The sequence below is a fragment of the Pteronotus mesoamericanus genome, unplaced genomic scaffold (assembly GCF_021234165.1).
Source record: "Pteronotus mesoamericanus isolate MK-2021 breed Mesoamerican mustached bat unplaced genomic scaffold, CSHL_Meso_final scaffold_137, whole genome shotgun sequence".
In the NCBI taxonomy this organism is placed as follows: Eukaryota; Metazoa; Chordata; class Mammalia; order Chiroptera; family Mormoopidae; genus Pteronotus; species Pteronotus mesoamericanus.
Window position 1 is genome coordinate 3,931,910 of NW_026555306.1, and position 13,500 is coordinate 3,945,409.

The window sequence follows — 13,500 nt, forward strand, 5'->3', positions numbered from 1 at the left end:
AAGTCCTGGGTTACAGACTCTGGTGGCTTCAGGGAATAGAGGAGCTGACAGAAGCCACCCCTGCAGTCACCTCTCCATGGCCTGTGCCTCTCGTGGTGTTTGTTTCCACAGCCTGGTGCCACCTTCACATTTCACCCGCAGCCATGGCGGATTAACTTGTTCGCAGCTCCTGATCCTGCGGGAGCCCAGCAGGGACCGGGCAGAAACAAAAGGGAGCTGGGACTGTCACAGGCTCACCTGGCCTCCTTTCCCATCTGCCTTATCAGGACAGGAGTCAGGGCTCCTCCCGAGGAGTTAGGGGGCGGGGGCGGGTTCCGGCTTCTTCCCTCAGCTGCGGTCCTGAGGGAAGCCCTCCTAGCCGTCCCTTCCCCCGCAGACCCCGGCCGGCTGGAGGTGAAAGGCATCGGAAACCTCCACGGAGCCGGCTGTCTTTCTACCTGGGCTGGTCTCTGGGCGGAAGTTAGGGAGCGGGAGCGGGAGCTGGTACCCAGCTTGCTGGGAACTGGGGGATTCCTGTCAGCATTTGTCTTGAGCTGGCGCCATCTAGAGGCTTGTAAGAGAGTCCTGGCACCCAACAGAATCCTATTGTTTCTTTGAAGGAATTGCTGACATAGCATCTTTTTGTTTTTGGAGGGGGTGGGGGCAGAAGGGGAAGGTTTTATTGATAGGAAATCTGCTGGCCTTCCTACAGCAGCTTCCGTAACTTCCAGTGCTGAGGAATGGAGTTCCTTGCCATATTGCAGCCTGGAAAGGGGTGGAGGTTTTCTGCTTCCTGTTCCTGTTGTGTGTTTCCTGTGCCCCAAGCTAACCAGTCAGCTGGAGCTTCTGTGTCTTGAGCCTGGGGGGCGGGGAGGGGGGTCACGTACCTCGCTGACCCAGCACCTCTCACAGCCAGTGCAAGCTGAGTGAAGAGTGGGGCTGAGCATGTCCTGGGGTGGTTACTGAGCCAGGGACACCAACCAGGCAGTGCCAAGGTTCGTGTTCAGGGACATGAAACAAAGATTCTCAAGCTCCAAAGTAGCTGTTCCCAGCCTGGCTGGGTTTCCATGGCAACGTCAACTTGACCAGCTCTTTTCGCTTAATACCTAAGAACTGTTGTCTGTGTGTGTTCAGGGCTTGGAAATGGTTTCAGATCCCATCACAACAACTATCAAGCTCACTATCAAATTGTTTGTTAGCACTATAATTTCACAACATTGAACATGCTGAAAATGGTGACCACAAAGTAGAGATTTTTGTGTGTGTGTGATTACTTACCAGTTACCTTTCTACCACATTTGAGGTAATGTGCAGGAGATTCAGAAATGAATAACAGTGCCCTGGCCGGTGTGGCTCAGTGGATTGAGCTCTGGCCTATGAACCAAAAGGTCACCAGTTCGATTCCCAGTCAGGGCAATGCCTGGGTTGCAGGCCAGGTCCCTAGTTAGGGGCGTGTGAGAGGCAACTGCCAAAAGAAAGAAATGAATAACAGCATAGTGCTAGGGAGGGGCAATCTGGGGCTTGACCTTCGGTGCCAAGACCTTGCCCCTGTCCTCCCCGGATGCATATTTAAGCTGTCTGTCAGGCAGAGTGAAGCAAGCTGAGCAGAAAATGCAGTGGGGTGGGAGTAAGGTAGAGGGCTTCATGGAAGAGGTGGCAGGAGGCAGAGGAAAGAGCTTTGAGCTCGCCATTCCATCTTGTCCTTACGCCTCACCTCAGCCTCCCACTGTCCTTGCTCCACATCTACTCCTTCTCCTCCTCCCACAATACCCATGACCCCACCACCACCTCTCTGAAAGCCCTCTGGTCCACCCAGCGCCCCACACTGGCGTCTTTTATGCCAGAAGGGGCCCTGGAGCTGGCTCTTTCTCAGTGCAGAGGTTCTGAGCCAAAGGCTCTTTGACTCCAGGCTGTTTGTTATTCCCACCCTATAACTGCACGTAAGGTCCATGTGCTCATCTGAGTCTGTAGAGGTGGCCGGTAGCTTTCATCGTCGTGTCAAAGGGCTGCATGGCCCAGAATGGCTCAGGATTCCAGTTTACCATCTTGCCATCCCATTTCCAGATGCCATCGCTCAGGGCCTCAGACGCTAAATGACTGACTTGCACAGTCACCGCACAGACCAGCCTTGCTGCTCACCAGGCTGTTGGTCACGTGCTGCCTTGTGACATCGCCCATCCTGGGATTCTGCTTCCTCTTGTCTGCCCAGACAGCTGCTGAAGGGCATGGGGGCGTTTCTCGCCCCCTAGCACGGGCAGCCCTGCCTGGGTTTGGTGGGCTGGGGGGCCCCGAGCAGTCACTGCACGATTCTACCTCTAGGAGACAGACACCCGGAATCTTCCAGAGCAAGGTCTCAGCCTGGAGTCATTTCCCACCTGAAGCAGAGGTGGGGCTTGCACACGCTTGCCCAGTACCTCACCGAGGGGTGTGGCCCTGAGCTGGGTGCTGACTTCCACTGGCGGTGCGGAGTGCCAGGCGGTCGGAGGCCATCGGGGTGCTCTCCTGGGCGCTGAGCTGGGCTGCAGCAGATTCCAGCCTGGAGCCTGGGTGCCACAGATGGCAGCAGAGTGGCTCAGCCAGGGCAGGAATGGCATTTGAGATCAGGGTCCCTGGCACCAGTTTCTGTGACCTTGGACCACTATTTTTACTTCCTTGAACCTCGGTTTATCTTTATTCCATGAGGGCCGTGGTGAGCTGGGCTCTGAGGTCCCCAATGGCCTCTGGCTGTCCCCTCCTCTTCCTCCTGAGTTATTGTGGCCTCAGTTCTAAATTGCCCGGTCTCTGTCCAGACTTTGTCTTGGCCCAACTGGCCTGAAAATGCCTCTCCTGCAACGACTTACTGCCTCAGTTGACTGACACCTAATTTCAAAAGTATGGTGTGTGAGTGGAGAGGGCCCAAGCCCGGGAACCCCACAGAGGCCCGCTGAAGCAGGAGAGGGCACCGCAGCGTCACAGAAGGGGATCATCCGGAGCAGGCGTGCTGTCCCGGGTGCCAGGGCATGGGGCCCGTCCCACCTCCCCTCGCCAGCCTGGTGCCTGCCCCGCACTGCCTCCTGAGCAGGTTTCCTTCGCCAGCCTGTGGGACAGACCCAGCCCCACCTTCCCGCGGTGGTGGGGAGGGCTACACAAAAAGGGACTGAAATCCTCTGCCCACATTCCAGCGTATCCCAAGGGTCTCACGGGTGTTGGGACTGCCATGAAAAGGCTGCCGGTGCCTGGAGTAGTGCCCTCGTTGCTGGTGGGGCTTGCTTGCTTGAGGGAAGTGAACAAGGTCAGTCAGAAGGACATCAGCAAGATGGACCTTGATTTTCGTGTGGCAGACGCAGGGCCAGGCTTTGCACTTGGAGGCTTCCTGTTCCTGTCCTTGATGGCCTCCCTGCTCTCACCACACACTGGATGCTCCCCGGCACCGGTGGGCATCTGCGCCGCGCAGCTAGTGGGAGGAAGGGAGAGGGAGCCCGCGGAGGCAGCCATCGGTCCTATTCGGGCGCATGGCTGTGCCAGACCAGGGGCTGGCCTCCCTGGGAGCAGTCTGTGAACAGGCCCAGTAACCGCACCCTGCCCCCACCCCCCACCCCGAGGAAGAGCGAGAGGAAGCAGCCCGCCTCGTCGCTTCGCGGATAGGAAGGAGCAGGCATCCCAGGCAGACGGCGGCCTTGCCAGCCCCATTTCCTGCCTCCAGCCAGGAGGGCGGGCAAGGCTGGCGAGGCTGGCTCTTAGGTGAAGGTGCTGCCTGCCATTCGAGTGCCTAATTAGAACAAACACAGCTGTGTTTGTGGCACAACAGCACCAGGAGAGGCCTGTGCCACTGAGCTGAGCTCGCAGTGGGCCGCAGGCAGGGGTGGGGGGATGACAATTTTATTAAGTGAGACCCTGAGCCACGCATGTGCTTCTCGAGCTCTTTGGTACGCTCGCTCATCCTCCTAGAGCGGCTCACTTGTTTTAAAGTGAACTTTTTCTTGAAACTTGAAAGGGTTTTGAAACTCAAGGCCAGAGAGAAAATGTGCCCCTGAGATTGAACCCTTAAAATAAATCTTGGGCTTAAAGAAATGAAGCTGATAATGGCTCCACATAATTAGTTTCTGTATTGGGGTTTCTTTAGTCATTTTCTAACAGGCAACTGTTACCAAGACACATGCTTTATCAAGTCACTCTCTAGTCAAAGTGTGCCCAGTCTCGTGCTCACTGGCCTGCCAGCGAAGCTCCCCACAGCGCGTCCCGCCCACCCGCGCAGCCTGCGCTCTCACTGCTGTCCCCGAAGTCAGGCTCGCCTCCAGGCGCTTACTGCTTGGGCTCCTCATGTCTTGGGGGTCTTCACTGAGTGAGGGAGGCACTGTCATCAGCCCCTTGGACAGACAAGGAGATTGACACTCAGATGTCTCACTTCCCCGAGGTCACACAGCTGCTTGGTGTCGTTCGTACCTAGGGCCACGTGGGTCAGGTTTGGGCTCTGAGCTCCCTGCGCAGCCCTCTCTGCACCTCCCTGCCCTCCCAGCTGGCTGTTTTTGTTCCGTAGCTCAGGCCAGGCTCCTCAGGCACGTCCCCAGACTGTGGTCCTCTTGGCATGCCAGCTACTGTAGAGATTCCTAACTCGGAGGCCACAGGCTTCCAAAAGAACACATGGGTTTGGGGAGTCCGCAGACCTCCAGGTTCAGGCAGACTTGTCCACAGCCTGTTTTGGGGTGAGGGGGTCCATCACTTTTTTCCATCGCACAGGAGCCTGTGCCCCCAAACCAACTAGCAACCATGATATTTCTTAACGGACCCCTATCCACCCACCCCCACGACCCTCAGTTGTTGGGTAGCTGCCATTTTTCATGGGACAACCCTGCTGTGGGATTTCTAAGCCCTGGAGCCCTAGACATAACCTTCAGTTCCAAAGTGTAGCCAGCAGGATACCTTCCCACACTCAGAGAGGCCTGTCTTGGCCACCTGACTCCAGAAGGGCTCTGAACCCTCTTGCCTCGCTGGCTGCGGCCAGCTCTCCCAGCCAAGATGGCCCAGGCCCACTCGGGGAGGGGTAGCCTGGACCCCAGGGAGCACAGTGGTCCCCACTCAGGTCCTGCAACCTCGGCCTCAAATTCCTCATCTTTGAAATGGGGCAATACCAGCCCCGGCCTCATAGGCTTGTGAGGGCTAACTGAGGCGGGCCTGGCGTGGGTTGAGCGTTTCATTTGGGCAAGTTTGTTTCCACTGCTCTGGTGCATTAGGGTTCTGTGGTGAGCGCAGTGTGAGCGGTGGGGGAAGGGGGCATGTAGACTCTTTGGTGGACTACATGGGAATCTCCCACATGGGCTCCTCCAATGGGGAGATGTGTGAAGGGTCCCTGTGGTTCTCGGAAAAGGACAGAGCCCCGGTTCTGTCACAGTCTCCCTCCCTAGACAGTCTGTTGGCGTGGGTGGTGGTGGCGCTCACCCGTCTGGTCAGAAAGCAAGCAGGCTTTCTGCGTTGAGATGCCTGTCTCCAGGGGCAACCGGATGAGCAAAGAATGGTGTTCTTTATGGTGGAGTCTCTTTGGATCATCGAATCTTGGGTGGTGGGGGCCAGGAAGTTCCGGGCCCATAGTGTTCCCCTTGAGCGGGGCCCTGGGACCCAGAAGGAGGCCTGACCCCAGGCCCGCACCACTGCGAGGTGCGCCGCCAGGGCACCGGCTCCGGGGTGGGCCTTGTCCAACAGCCCTGGGCTACCCTCAGAGGAGGCCCAACAGAGCCCGCTGGTGTCAGCGGCAGCCTGGGACCTGGGTCTGCTTGGAGCCCCAGAACACCCCCAGCCGTGGCCATAGAAACCTTTGGTTTTCTCTTTCCTCAGAAATCAACGACCGGGAGCAGAAGCTGCATGCTCTCAAGGAGGTACTCAAGAAATTTCCAAAGGAAAACCATGAAGTGTTCAAATACGTCATCTCTCACCTGAACAAGTACGCCACAGGGCTTGCTGTTTGGTCTTCCCTCCTTTGGAAATCGCCAGTCAGGGCCAGTTAGCAGCAGAATGAGGCTGAGTGAGGCTCCGTCCTTAGCCTGGTGACGGGGGCCCACCCGGCCTACTGGGGTGCTGGTCCGCCTCGGTGGCACGCATGTGGCTCAGGTTCCCACCGTAGTTCTGTCTGAGAGAGGTCCATGCGGCCCCAAACATGCCGAAGTCCTCTCTCCAGTGTTCTTACATCTTTGGTATGTGACAGAACACCTCGCCAAGATGGGTGCACCGGGGAACAGGGAACCCCGGTCAAGTTAGTGCGGGAGCTGCGGGTAGGAAACCTGTAAACAGCATAGGTTTCAGAGTTACTCCCACGGAGCATGTCCGTGTTCCAGACAGACCTAGTTTTCATCTGGGCGAAGTGGTGGTCTGTGGAGCTCTGGCTTGAGACACACATCCCTGTCCCTGCACAGCCAGAGCATCGTCACCCACTTTGGCAGCCTGGGTGAGTCCCCGAGGCAGTGTGTTCAGCCTCAAGGCTTGGGGTGGGGGTTGGGGGGGCTCTCATGAGCCAGGGCCTCATGGCCGCTCCTCGGGGCCTTGCCGCGGGGGGCACTGGGGCAGAGGCAAGGCCCTGAGAGCTGTGCCTGGGGCCTTTCTGTTCTGGGCTGTGGGTGCGCAGGCAGCGAGGGCAGCCAGGGTGACAGTGACCGTGAGCGCACACATGAGACGGGGCAGGGCATAGGGTCTCAGCTAGGGCCCACTGCCCCACAGCGTGCTGACCATGAGTCTGGTGTCGCCTACAGAGTCAGCCACAACAACAAGGTGAATCTCATGACCAGTGAGAACCTCTCCATCTGCTTCTGGCCCACGCTGATGAGGCCCGACTTCAGCACCATGGATGCGCTCACGGCCACGCGGACCTATCAGACAATCATTGAGCTCTTCATCCAGCAGTGCCCGTTCTTCTTCTACAATCGGCCCATCAGTGAGCCTCCCGGGGCCACGCCCAGCTCCCCCTCCGCTGTGGCTTCCACCGTGCCCTTCCTCACCTCCACGCCCATCACCAGTCAGCCGTCACCCCCCCAGTCGCCTCCGCCCACCCCCCAGTCCCCAATGCAGCCACTGCTCCCCTCCCAGCTTCAAGCTGAGCACACGCTGTGAGTCAAGGCCTGGGGCAAAAGGAGGCTGTCTTCTCTTCAAAGAAAGTGGTGGCATTTGGCCTTGAACACAGCCAGGTCCACTGGGACAGGGGTGGGGAGGGTGTGCCCTCTCCCCTGTCACCTTACCAAGACCTCAGCGGTAGCACCAGCCAAACGCCCACCATAGGCTGGGCCGTCAGGCGCCCGGAGCCCGGCACTCAGACCTGGGGCTGGCTGCAGGCAGTGGCCGGGGGGCCCTGCCCTTTGACATGGACCCCTTTGAGGACTGAACTGGTCAGGCAGCGGCCCCAGGGACCCTCCACACGCTCGCTCGCTGCTCTCCAGACCGCCGGCCATGCACACTGGCCTCGGGGCGTTGGCCGCAGCTCGGGCAGAGCCTTTGGCAGCGGAAGGAGGAGGTTCTGAGATGCAGGCCACCCCAGGGCAGGCCTGGCAGCCACTGAGGAGAACACTTTCATCTGTCTCTTCCCACCTTCCCTACCTGGCACCCCCACTCCCAGTTGGTGGGTGCAGCCTGTCTAGCAACCTCCTTGGGAACATGTGGGCCAGGGCTCTGCCACCCCAAGGTACGGTGCTGAGGGCTCCTGCCCGGCGATCAGGACAGAGGGAGGTAGCTTTGTGCCTGGACCAAGTGAGAGCGCGCCTTCCCCTCCAGCGCTCACACGCCCTCCCCCCATAGGCTTCGGGGTGCATTCCCTTTGCAGCAGAGGAACACTGGAAGAAAAATGGAAAAACCCATCTAATAATTTTAAAAAAGAAAAAGGAAGAAACTGCCAGGAGAAAACTGCAGACCTCAAGATTCAGCCCTCCTCCCACCTCTCTGAGAGGCACCCAGGCGGCGCGCGGCCCTTCTCTTGTGACAGCAAAACAAGGAGGCCCAGGGCCTGCTGCCTGCGAGCCTGTTGGGGTCCCACTCACGTTCTCTCACCAGACCCGTCTTTCCCCCAAGAAGATGGTTTGAGTCCTTGTTGGGCAGAGCTGGGAGACTAGCAGGCAAGCCTCGAACTCGGTCTGCCTTCGAACACACTACAGTGCTATGGAAACACTACTTTGTGTGTGTATTTGTGTGTGTGTGCGTGGGGGGGGCGGGGTACACCTGTGAGGGAGGGCACAGCTGAGGGCGCTGGGGTGCGCTGGGGTCTGGACGAGTGTGTTTGGTGTTGAAGTAGAATCATTTCCATCCCGAGCCGCAGATGCCGCGCCAGCAGCACCGTCTGTGGGAAGCAGCCGAGCTGTGGTGGTCTGCTGCCCGCAGGGCACCCCGCACGCCCGCAGGGCCCGCCGGGACCGCAGGCACAAGGGGAGGTGCTGTGCCTGCCTGTCACACCGCACCACCCCCCTCCCCGGCCTTCCCCAGCCCATCCTGGGACGTGGCCTTCCCCTTCCCTCCGCTTCCTGGTCACTGGCCCCAGCCCGTGCCCCACCTCTGCCCCACAAACAGCTGCCTTGCCAAGGCTGCTGCGGACATGGCTGTCCCCCACTCCTGGGGCGGGGCCGCAGCCTCAGCAGTGGAGGAGCCTGGCACTAAGGCGCCCGGGGTGTGGGGGAGAGGGCCCCACGCACCACCCCATCCTCTGGGCCTCTTTGCACTTTAAGCAGCACCTGTGGTATGGCCGATGCCCTGGGTCACCTCAGCTGGGTGGCCTGACAAAGCTAAGAGGTGCCTCAGCATGATCTCCAGCCACGCCCTTTGCTCACTGACTTCTTCCTGTGGATAAGCTGGATACTTAACTGTTTTTAGTTCTTGTATGGCAAGATAAGGTGCTTGGAAAACTAAATTATCCCTGCAAGTTTTACCCCCTCTTTAGGAACACAAGTCAAAAACCAGAGCCACGGTACATGAATGCTGTGTCAGTGTTGGGTGAGGACCGTCTCTTCCGGGGGAGGCTGCTTTAGGGTGCGATAGGCTGAATGGCGGTGGTCGCGTTTAGTGATGGCCCAGGTAGGCAGACCCCGCCGGGCAAGTACGGAAATGGCTCCGTGGGATGAATTTCTCCCTTTTTCTAGGTTGTGCGCACTTACTCCCAATCAGCCCTTCAAGGGTACCATTAAAGGGAAATCGTGAGGGTGGCCTGCAGCCACTGTCCCTGGTGTGAACTAAGTAGCTTGGTCCCCTCCCATTTCCCAGTATACACTGCCACCTCCTTTGTGCTGTCCCCCCTCTCCTCCAGTCTGCCACCTGCAGCCTCGGCTCCGCACCAGGAGCTCTCAAGCCCCCACGCTCCTGCCTTCCCACGCCGCCACCCCATCCCTGAGACAGCACAGGCGCGCACGTGTTGGGGGCAGGGGCGGCAGCAGCTGTGCGGCTCGCCCCCGCCCCTGCCGAGAGCGCCTCCAGCCCGGCGGCACCCCCTGGCGGCCACCTGGGGCAGGCGCTGCAGGCCTCGCTGCCCCTGCCTCTGTCCAGCCGGGACTCTGAAGGTGTGCAGGGAGGACTGGTGGCTCTTGCCTCAGAACTGCAGTGGGCAGGAAGCGCCAGGGGTATCCTTTGCTTCTGTTTGCTCTGCTAACCTTCTAGCTTTTCTGCTTTTCCAGGCTGACTCGGGCTAGAGGACATTTCTTGGTGGTTCTGAGCTGGCGCTGCCCTAGCAGCAGTACTGGGCCCTGGGCTTCAGCTTCCAGGCGGAGTCTGCGTCCCAACCAAGTGGGTACTCAGACGGGACGCACCGGGAGGGCCAGGGTGCGTGTTGGGACACTGCCCTGAACAGATTGCATCCCCCAGCTCTCAGAACTGAGGGAAAGCTGGCAGGGATCCTCCACGGCCGAAAGGGATCAGCCAGGGTGTGAGACATGCTCCGTGTCCCTCCGCCAGCCAGCAGAGTAGTCACGTGCCCAGCACCTTCCCCCCCCCCCCCCCCCAGGCCAGCGTGCTTTTTAGTCCGCGGGCCCGCAGACCCCATTCAGGAATGGACAGCCCATGGTTGTCAGCAGGCTGATTCCGGGTGTGTGGCAGGGATGCGGCCGGAGCGAGGGAGGCGGCCCGCGGTTAGAAGCACAGCTTGTGGATCTGTCCTGAGTTCTTGGCTGTGTTGCATGCGCATCCGGTCTCAGCATTCTATCAAGTCGGTCTTCCCATCGCTTTGGAAGAGGGATGCTGCGTGAAGGATGCAGTGCTGTTTTTGGGTGCTCTGCGCCCCGCTGCCGCCTTGGTTTCCCAGCCTACAGGAAGCGTGCCTCTCTCTGGGAGATTCTCGCAGCGGAACGTGTGTCTGTGCTGGGTGGGCGGCCTGCCAGCCACAGGGCCCGGGAGAGTGCGCCGTCCCCTCTCCCTGCGCGTCAGCTCGGCGGGGGCAGGGGGTGGGGGGGCTTGAGGGAGACCGCTCTCTGGGCCGCAGGTGTTCCAGCCTGCGCCCTGAACCTTGAAAACCGGCTGCAGCATTTGTGATCTGAAGTCCTCTCCATCTGCACCCCACCCATCCTGTGAGAACACGCTACTTAGTGGCGGGGAGGGGTCTCCTAGAGAAAGCAGTAGACAGTGGCCAAGGAAGCACTGGCGCCACAGCCCTCATGTATGGTGGCCTGTCTCCTGGGGCTCCGCTTTCTGGGGACAGTCACAGCACTCTGCAGACAGTGGCCCTCCTATTGCTTGGCAGGTTCAAGCCACTTACTTTCTCTTAGGTGAAAGGTCAGGCTGAGTCGTGTATGCCAGAAACCTAAGTCACACCTGGGACTGTGCTGGGGGTGGCACCAGGAAGGGGCTGGTATCGGGAAAGGCCACTCATCTCCCAAGGTCCCGGGTGGGCCTCCCCCGGGCTGTGCCTGCGTCGCCATCTTAGACGGGAAGGACACGTCCCTCCTCTGGAAGCCAGCTTCCCGGCCTGCGGGCCCTCCCCCGAGACCAGGGGTGCCGCCCGCTCCCGCCCCGCAGCCCTCGCTCCAACGGCAGTGATGTTACACTCAATGTAGTCCCGACAGGGCACGTAAGTTATTGTTTGCATTAAAAAGAATCATGTTCCCTGTGTACATTTCCAAAAAAAAAAATGTCTCTGAATTGTATGGGAATAAAACTTGTTTGAAAATTTGGAATAGTGCTGCTGCCAGCTTATTTTTCTGGTACTTGTATTTTCACATGTTAAATGACCTTTATATATGTTGAACTAACAAATATTTTGAGTTTCCTGAGAAAAACAGAGACATTAATGGTATTGAAATGTGTTAGTAGTCTGGCCGTGTGCCCAAAACTCTGTTCGCAGCGAAGTGGAGAACTGTATGTAAAGAAAGTATAACAGTTATTTCTTTGTATTTTAGGGACTTTAACCAAGACATCCTCTAGTTGGTGTTAGGAATGTTTGCTTAATTTCCAGACTCTCTTTTTTTCTTTTCTTTTTTTCCCTCTTTTGGACACGTGGGTATTTTGAGGCTCCACCCTGACTAGTGCATGGTCAGCCGGCAAGTGAGGCTGAGGCATCTCTCTGACTGAGGTGTTTTTGTTTGGTTTTGTTTTTTAAAATCATGTATTTGCTACAAAGTATTGTACTTGTCTCAATGGGAATGGTGTAAAAAACTGAAAAGGCCTTATGTGATATGTATCATAGTTAATAAATCAGTCTTGTAAAAAACCAAACCTGAGAGAAGTGAAGGGGGCCCCTCCCGTCGGGGCCCTGCGCACACGCCTGCAGGCCGCCTGCGGCCCCGCGGGGACCCTGGCTCCCTCCCCGTCCCCGGAAGCAGCGTTCAAGGAGCATCGGGCAGGAGTAGCCAGTTCTCTGGCCACAGGGCAGGAGGGGGGCTGCTCCGGGGGTCCCTGCCTGCGTCCGGCACCTGCCCGCCCTCCTAGCAGAGTGGCCTGCTTTCCCAAAGCCTACCTGTCACCCCTGCGGTTTATTTCAGGCGATTACCCACATACCCCCATGGCGCAGGGACCCCGCAGGCCTAGGAGGCAGGGAAGGGCATCTAGCCGCTGTTGCCGCGCTCGCTCAGGACGGTGTGTCCCAAAGAAGCCTCCGTTGTCACCCAGGCTCAGTCTGTGTTGTCCCCACTCCCTCCTCACCCCCTCCTTCCTTCCAGGCTCCTCACATCCGCTTGCAGCCAGCACCCTGTCCCCACCGCCTCCATTCTGGCGTGGGCCCCTGGACTCGGACACCCCTGCCTTCTTGTCCCTTCCAGTCCACCTTCCTGCCCCACGTCTTTTTCAGAGGGAAACCTTACAAGATCCGTCTCCCCTCCTGTGCCCGTGGCTCGTTGATGACGACACTTCCACAGAACTCAGACCCGATACACGTCTCCAGGCGGCTGCTGCCAGTCGCTCCCACGGGTGCCCTCTGGGGACATGCCCCCCCGGGACCCCTCGCTCGGAACCCAGCCTCCTCTGGCGCTCCTCCGGTCAGACCCCGGCGTCAGGCAGATGGTCCTCCTCCTTCAATCGCATGTGGCCACATCCCCTTCCAGACCTGGCTGTGCGGTTCCGGGCCTGCAGCCCCTGCTGGCCACCCTCCCTCCAGCCTCGACTGCCCACTGCTCCGCGCCGCCCTTCAAAGTTTGTCTTCCCCTGGGAGTCTGTCCCTGGCCTCCCACACATGGATTCAATTTGTTCTTTTTTGAGAAGATCACCATAGTATACAGCTGGCACTCATTACGTGTGCTGACATAAACCTGTCTTTTCCTCTAGTTCTTGATGTTCAAGTCACGTGGGTTTGTATACTTTTACCTCTCAGCCACACACGTCAAGAATGCGAGGGGTGGAGGGTGGCGCCCGTGGCCCCCCCATGAGGTCTCCCAGGATGCCCAGCAAAGGGCCTTGAAGCTGGTAGGTCCCCAGTTTGTAGGTCAGTGCTCTCAACCTTAACCTTGACTGGAGCCTTCGTCTGCAAGCTGCCCTCTCCCACTAGACGCCAGCCCAGCCCTCCACTCCAGGCACCACCCTCCTGTCTGCCCTGGGGCCTCCAGTGCCGCGCCCACAGCCTTACTCCTGACGCCTTCCTCCGGACCTGCCTGTCCCCGATGAGCCAGAGACCTTGGAGGCCACCACCACTTTCCTCCTCATTTCTTGCCACCATCCTGATTTGATTCTCAGCTGAACACCTGCCCCAACCTCCTGGGCCTCCCCCTGGGGCCTCCCAGCCTGCAGTCTCCCCCAACCCCGCACCCCCCCCCCCCCCCCAGCCTTTTACTTCCCTGTGTCAGCCGGAGGGAGCTTTTCCAAACAGCACTGGCGGTGTCACCTCTCCCTGGTCACCTTCCAGGGCTCCCAGAGCCCTCAGAAGAAAGCCCAGATTCTTAGTAGGTCATGAGAGGCCGCCCCCCGCACCCCGCCCTGCTGGCTTCCCAGGTAGCCTTACATGATACCTTGCCTGGGGCTCCCCAGGGCCCCCCCCTTCCCCCCTTCCCCCCTCTCAAGGCCTTTTGCACCTGCTGTTCCCTGCCCACCCTCCTTGCTGACTCCCTCCTTAACCCTTAGATTTCAGCTCCACAGACTCAGAGAAGCACTGCTTGGCCTCAGACCAACATG

General features: G+C 58.9%; 1 protein-coding gene across 1 annotated transcript in view; it reads left to right on the forward strand.

Annotated features, from left to right (window-relative positions):
* Nucleotides 1–11,607, forward strand: part of ARHGAP35 (Rho GTPase activating protein 35) — a 116,449-nt gene extending 104,842 nt beyond the window's left edge. The window contains exons 6-7 of the mRNA XM_054588644.1: nt 5,788–5,893; nt 6,696–11,607. Of these exons, the coding sequence (XP_054444619.1) occupies nt 5,788–5,893; nt 6,696–7,053 (464 nt within the window). The 3' untranslated portion in view covers nt 7,054–11,607. The remainder of the gene's footprint in view (nt 1–5,787; nt 5,894–6,695) is intronic.
* The last annotated feature ends 1,893 nt before the right edge of the window (nt 11,608–13,500 follow it).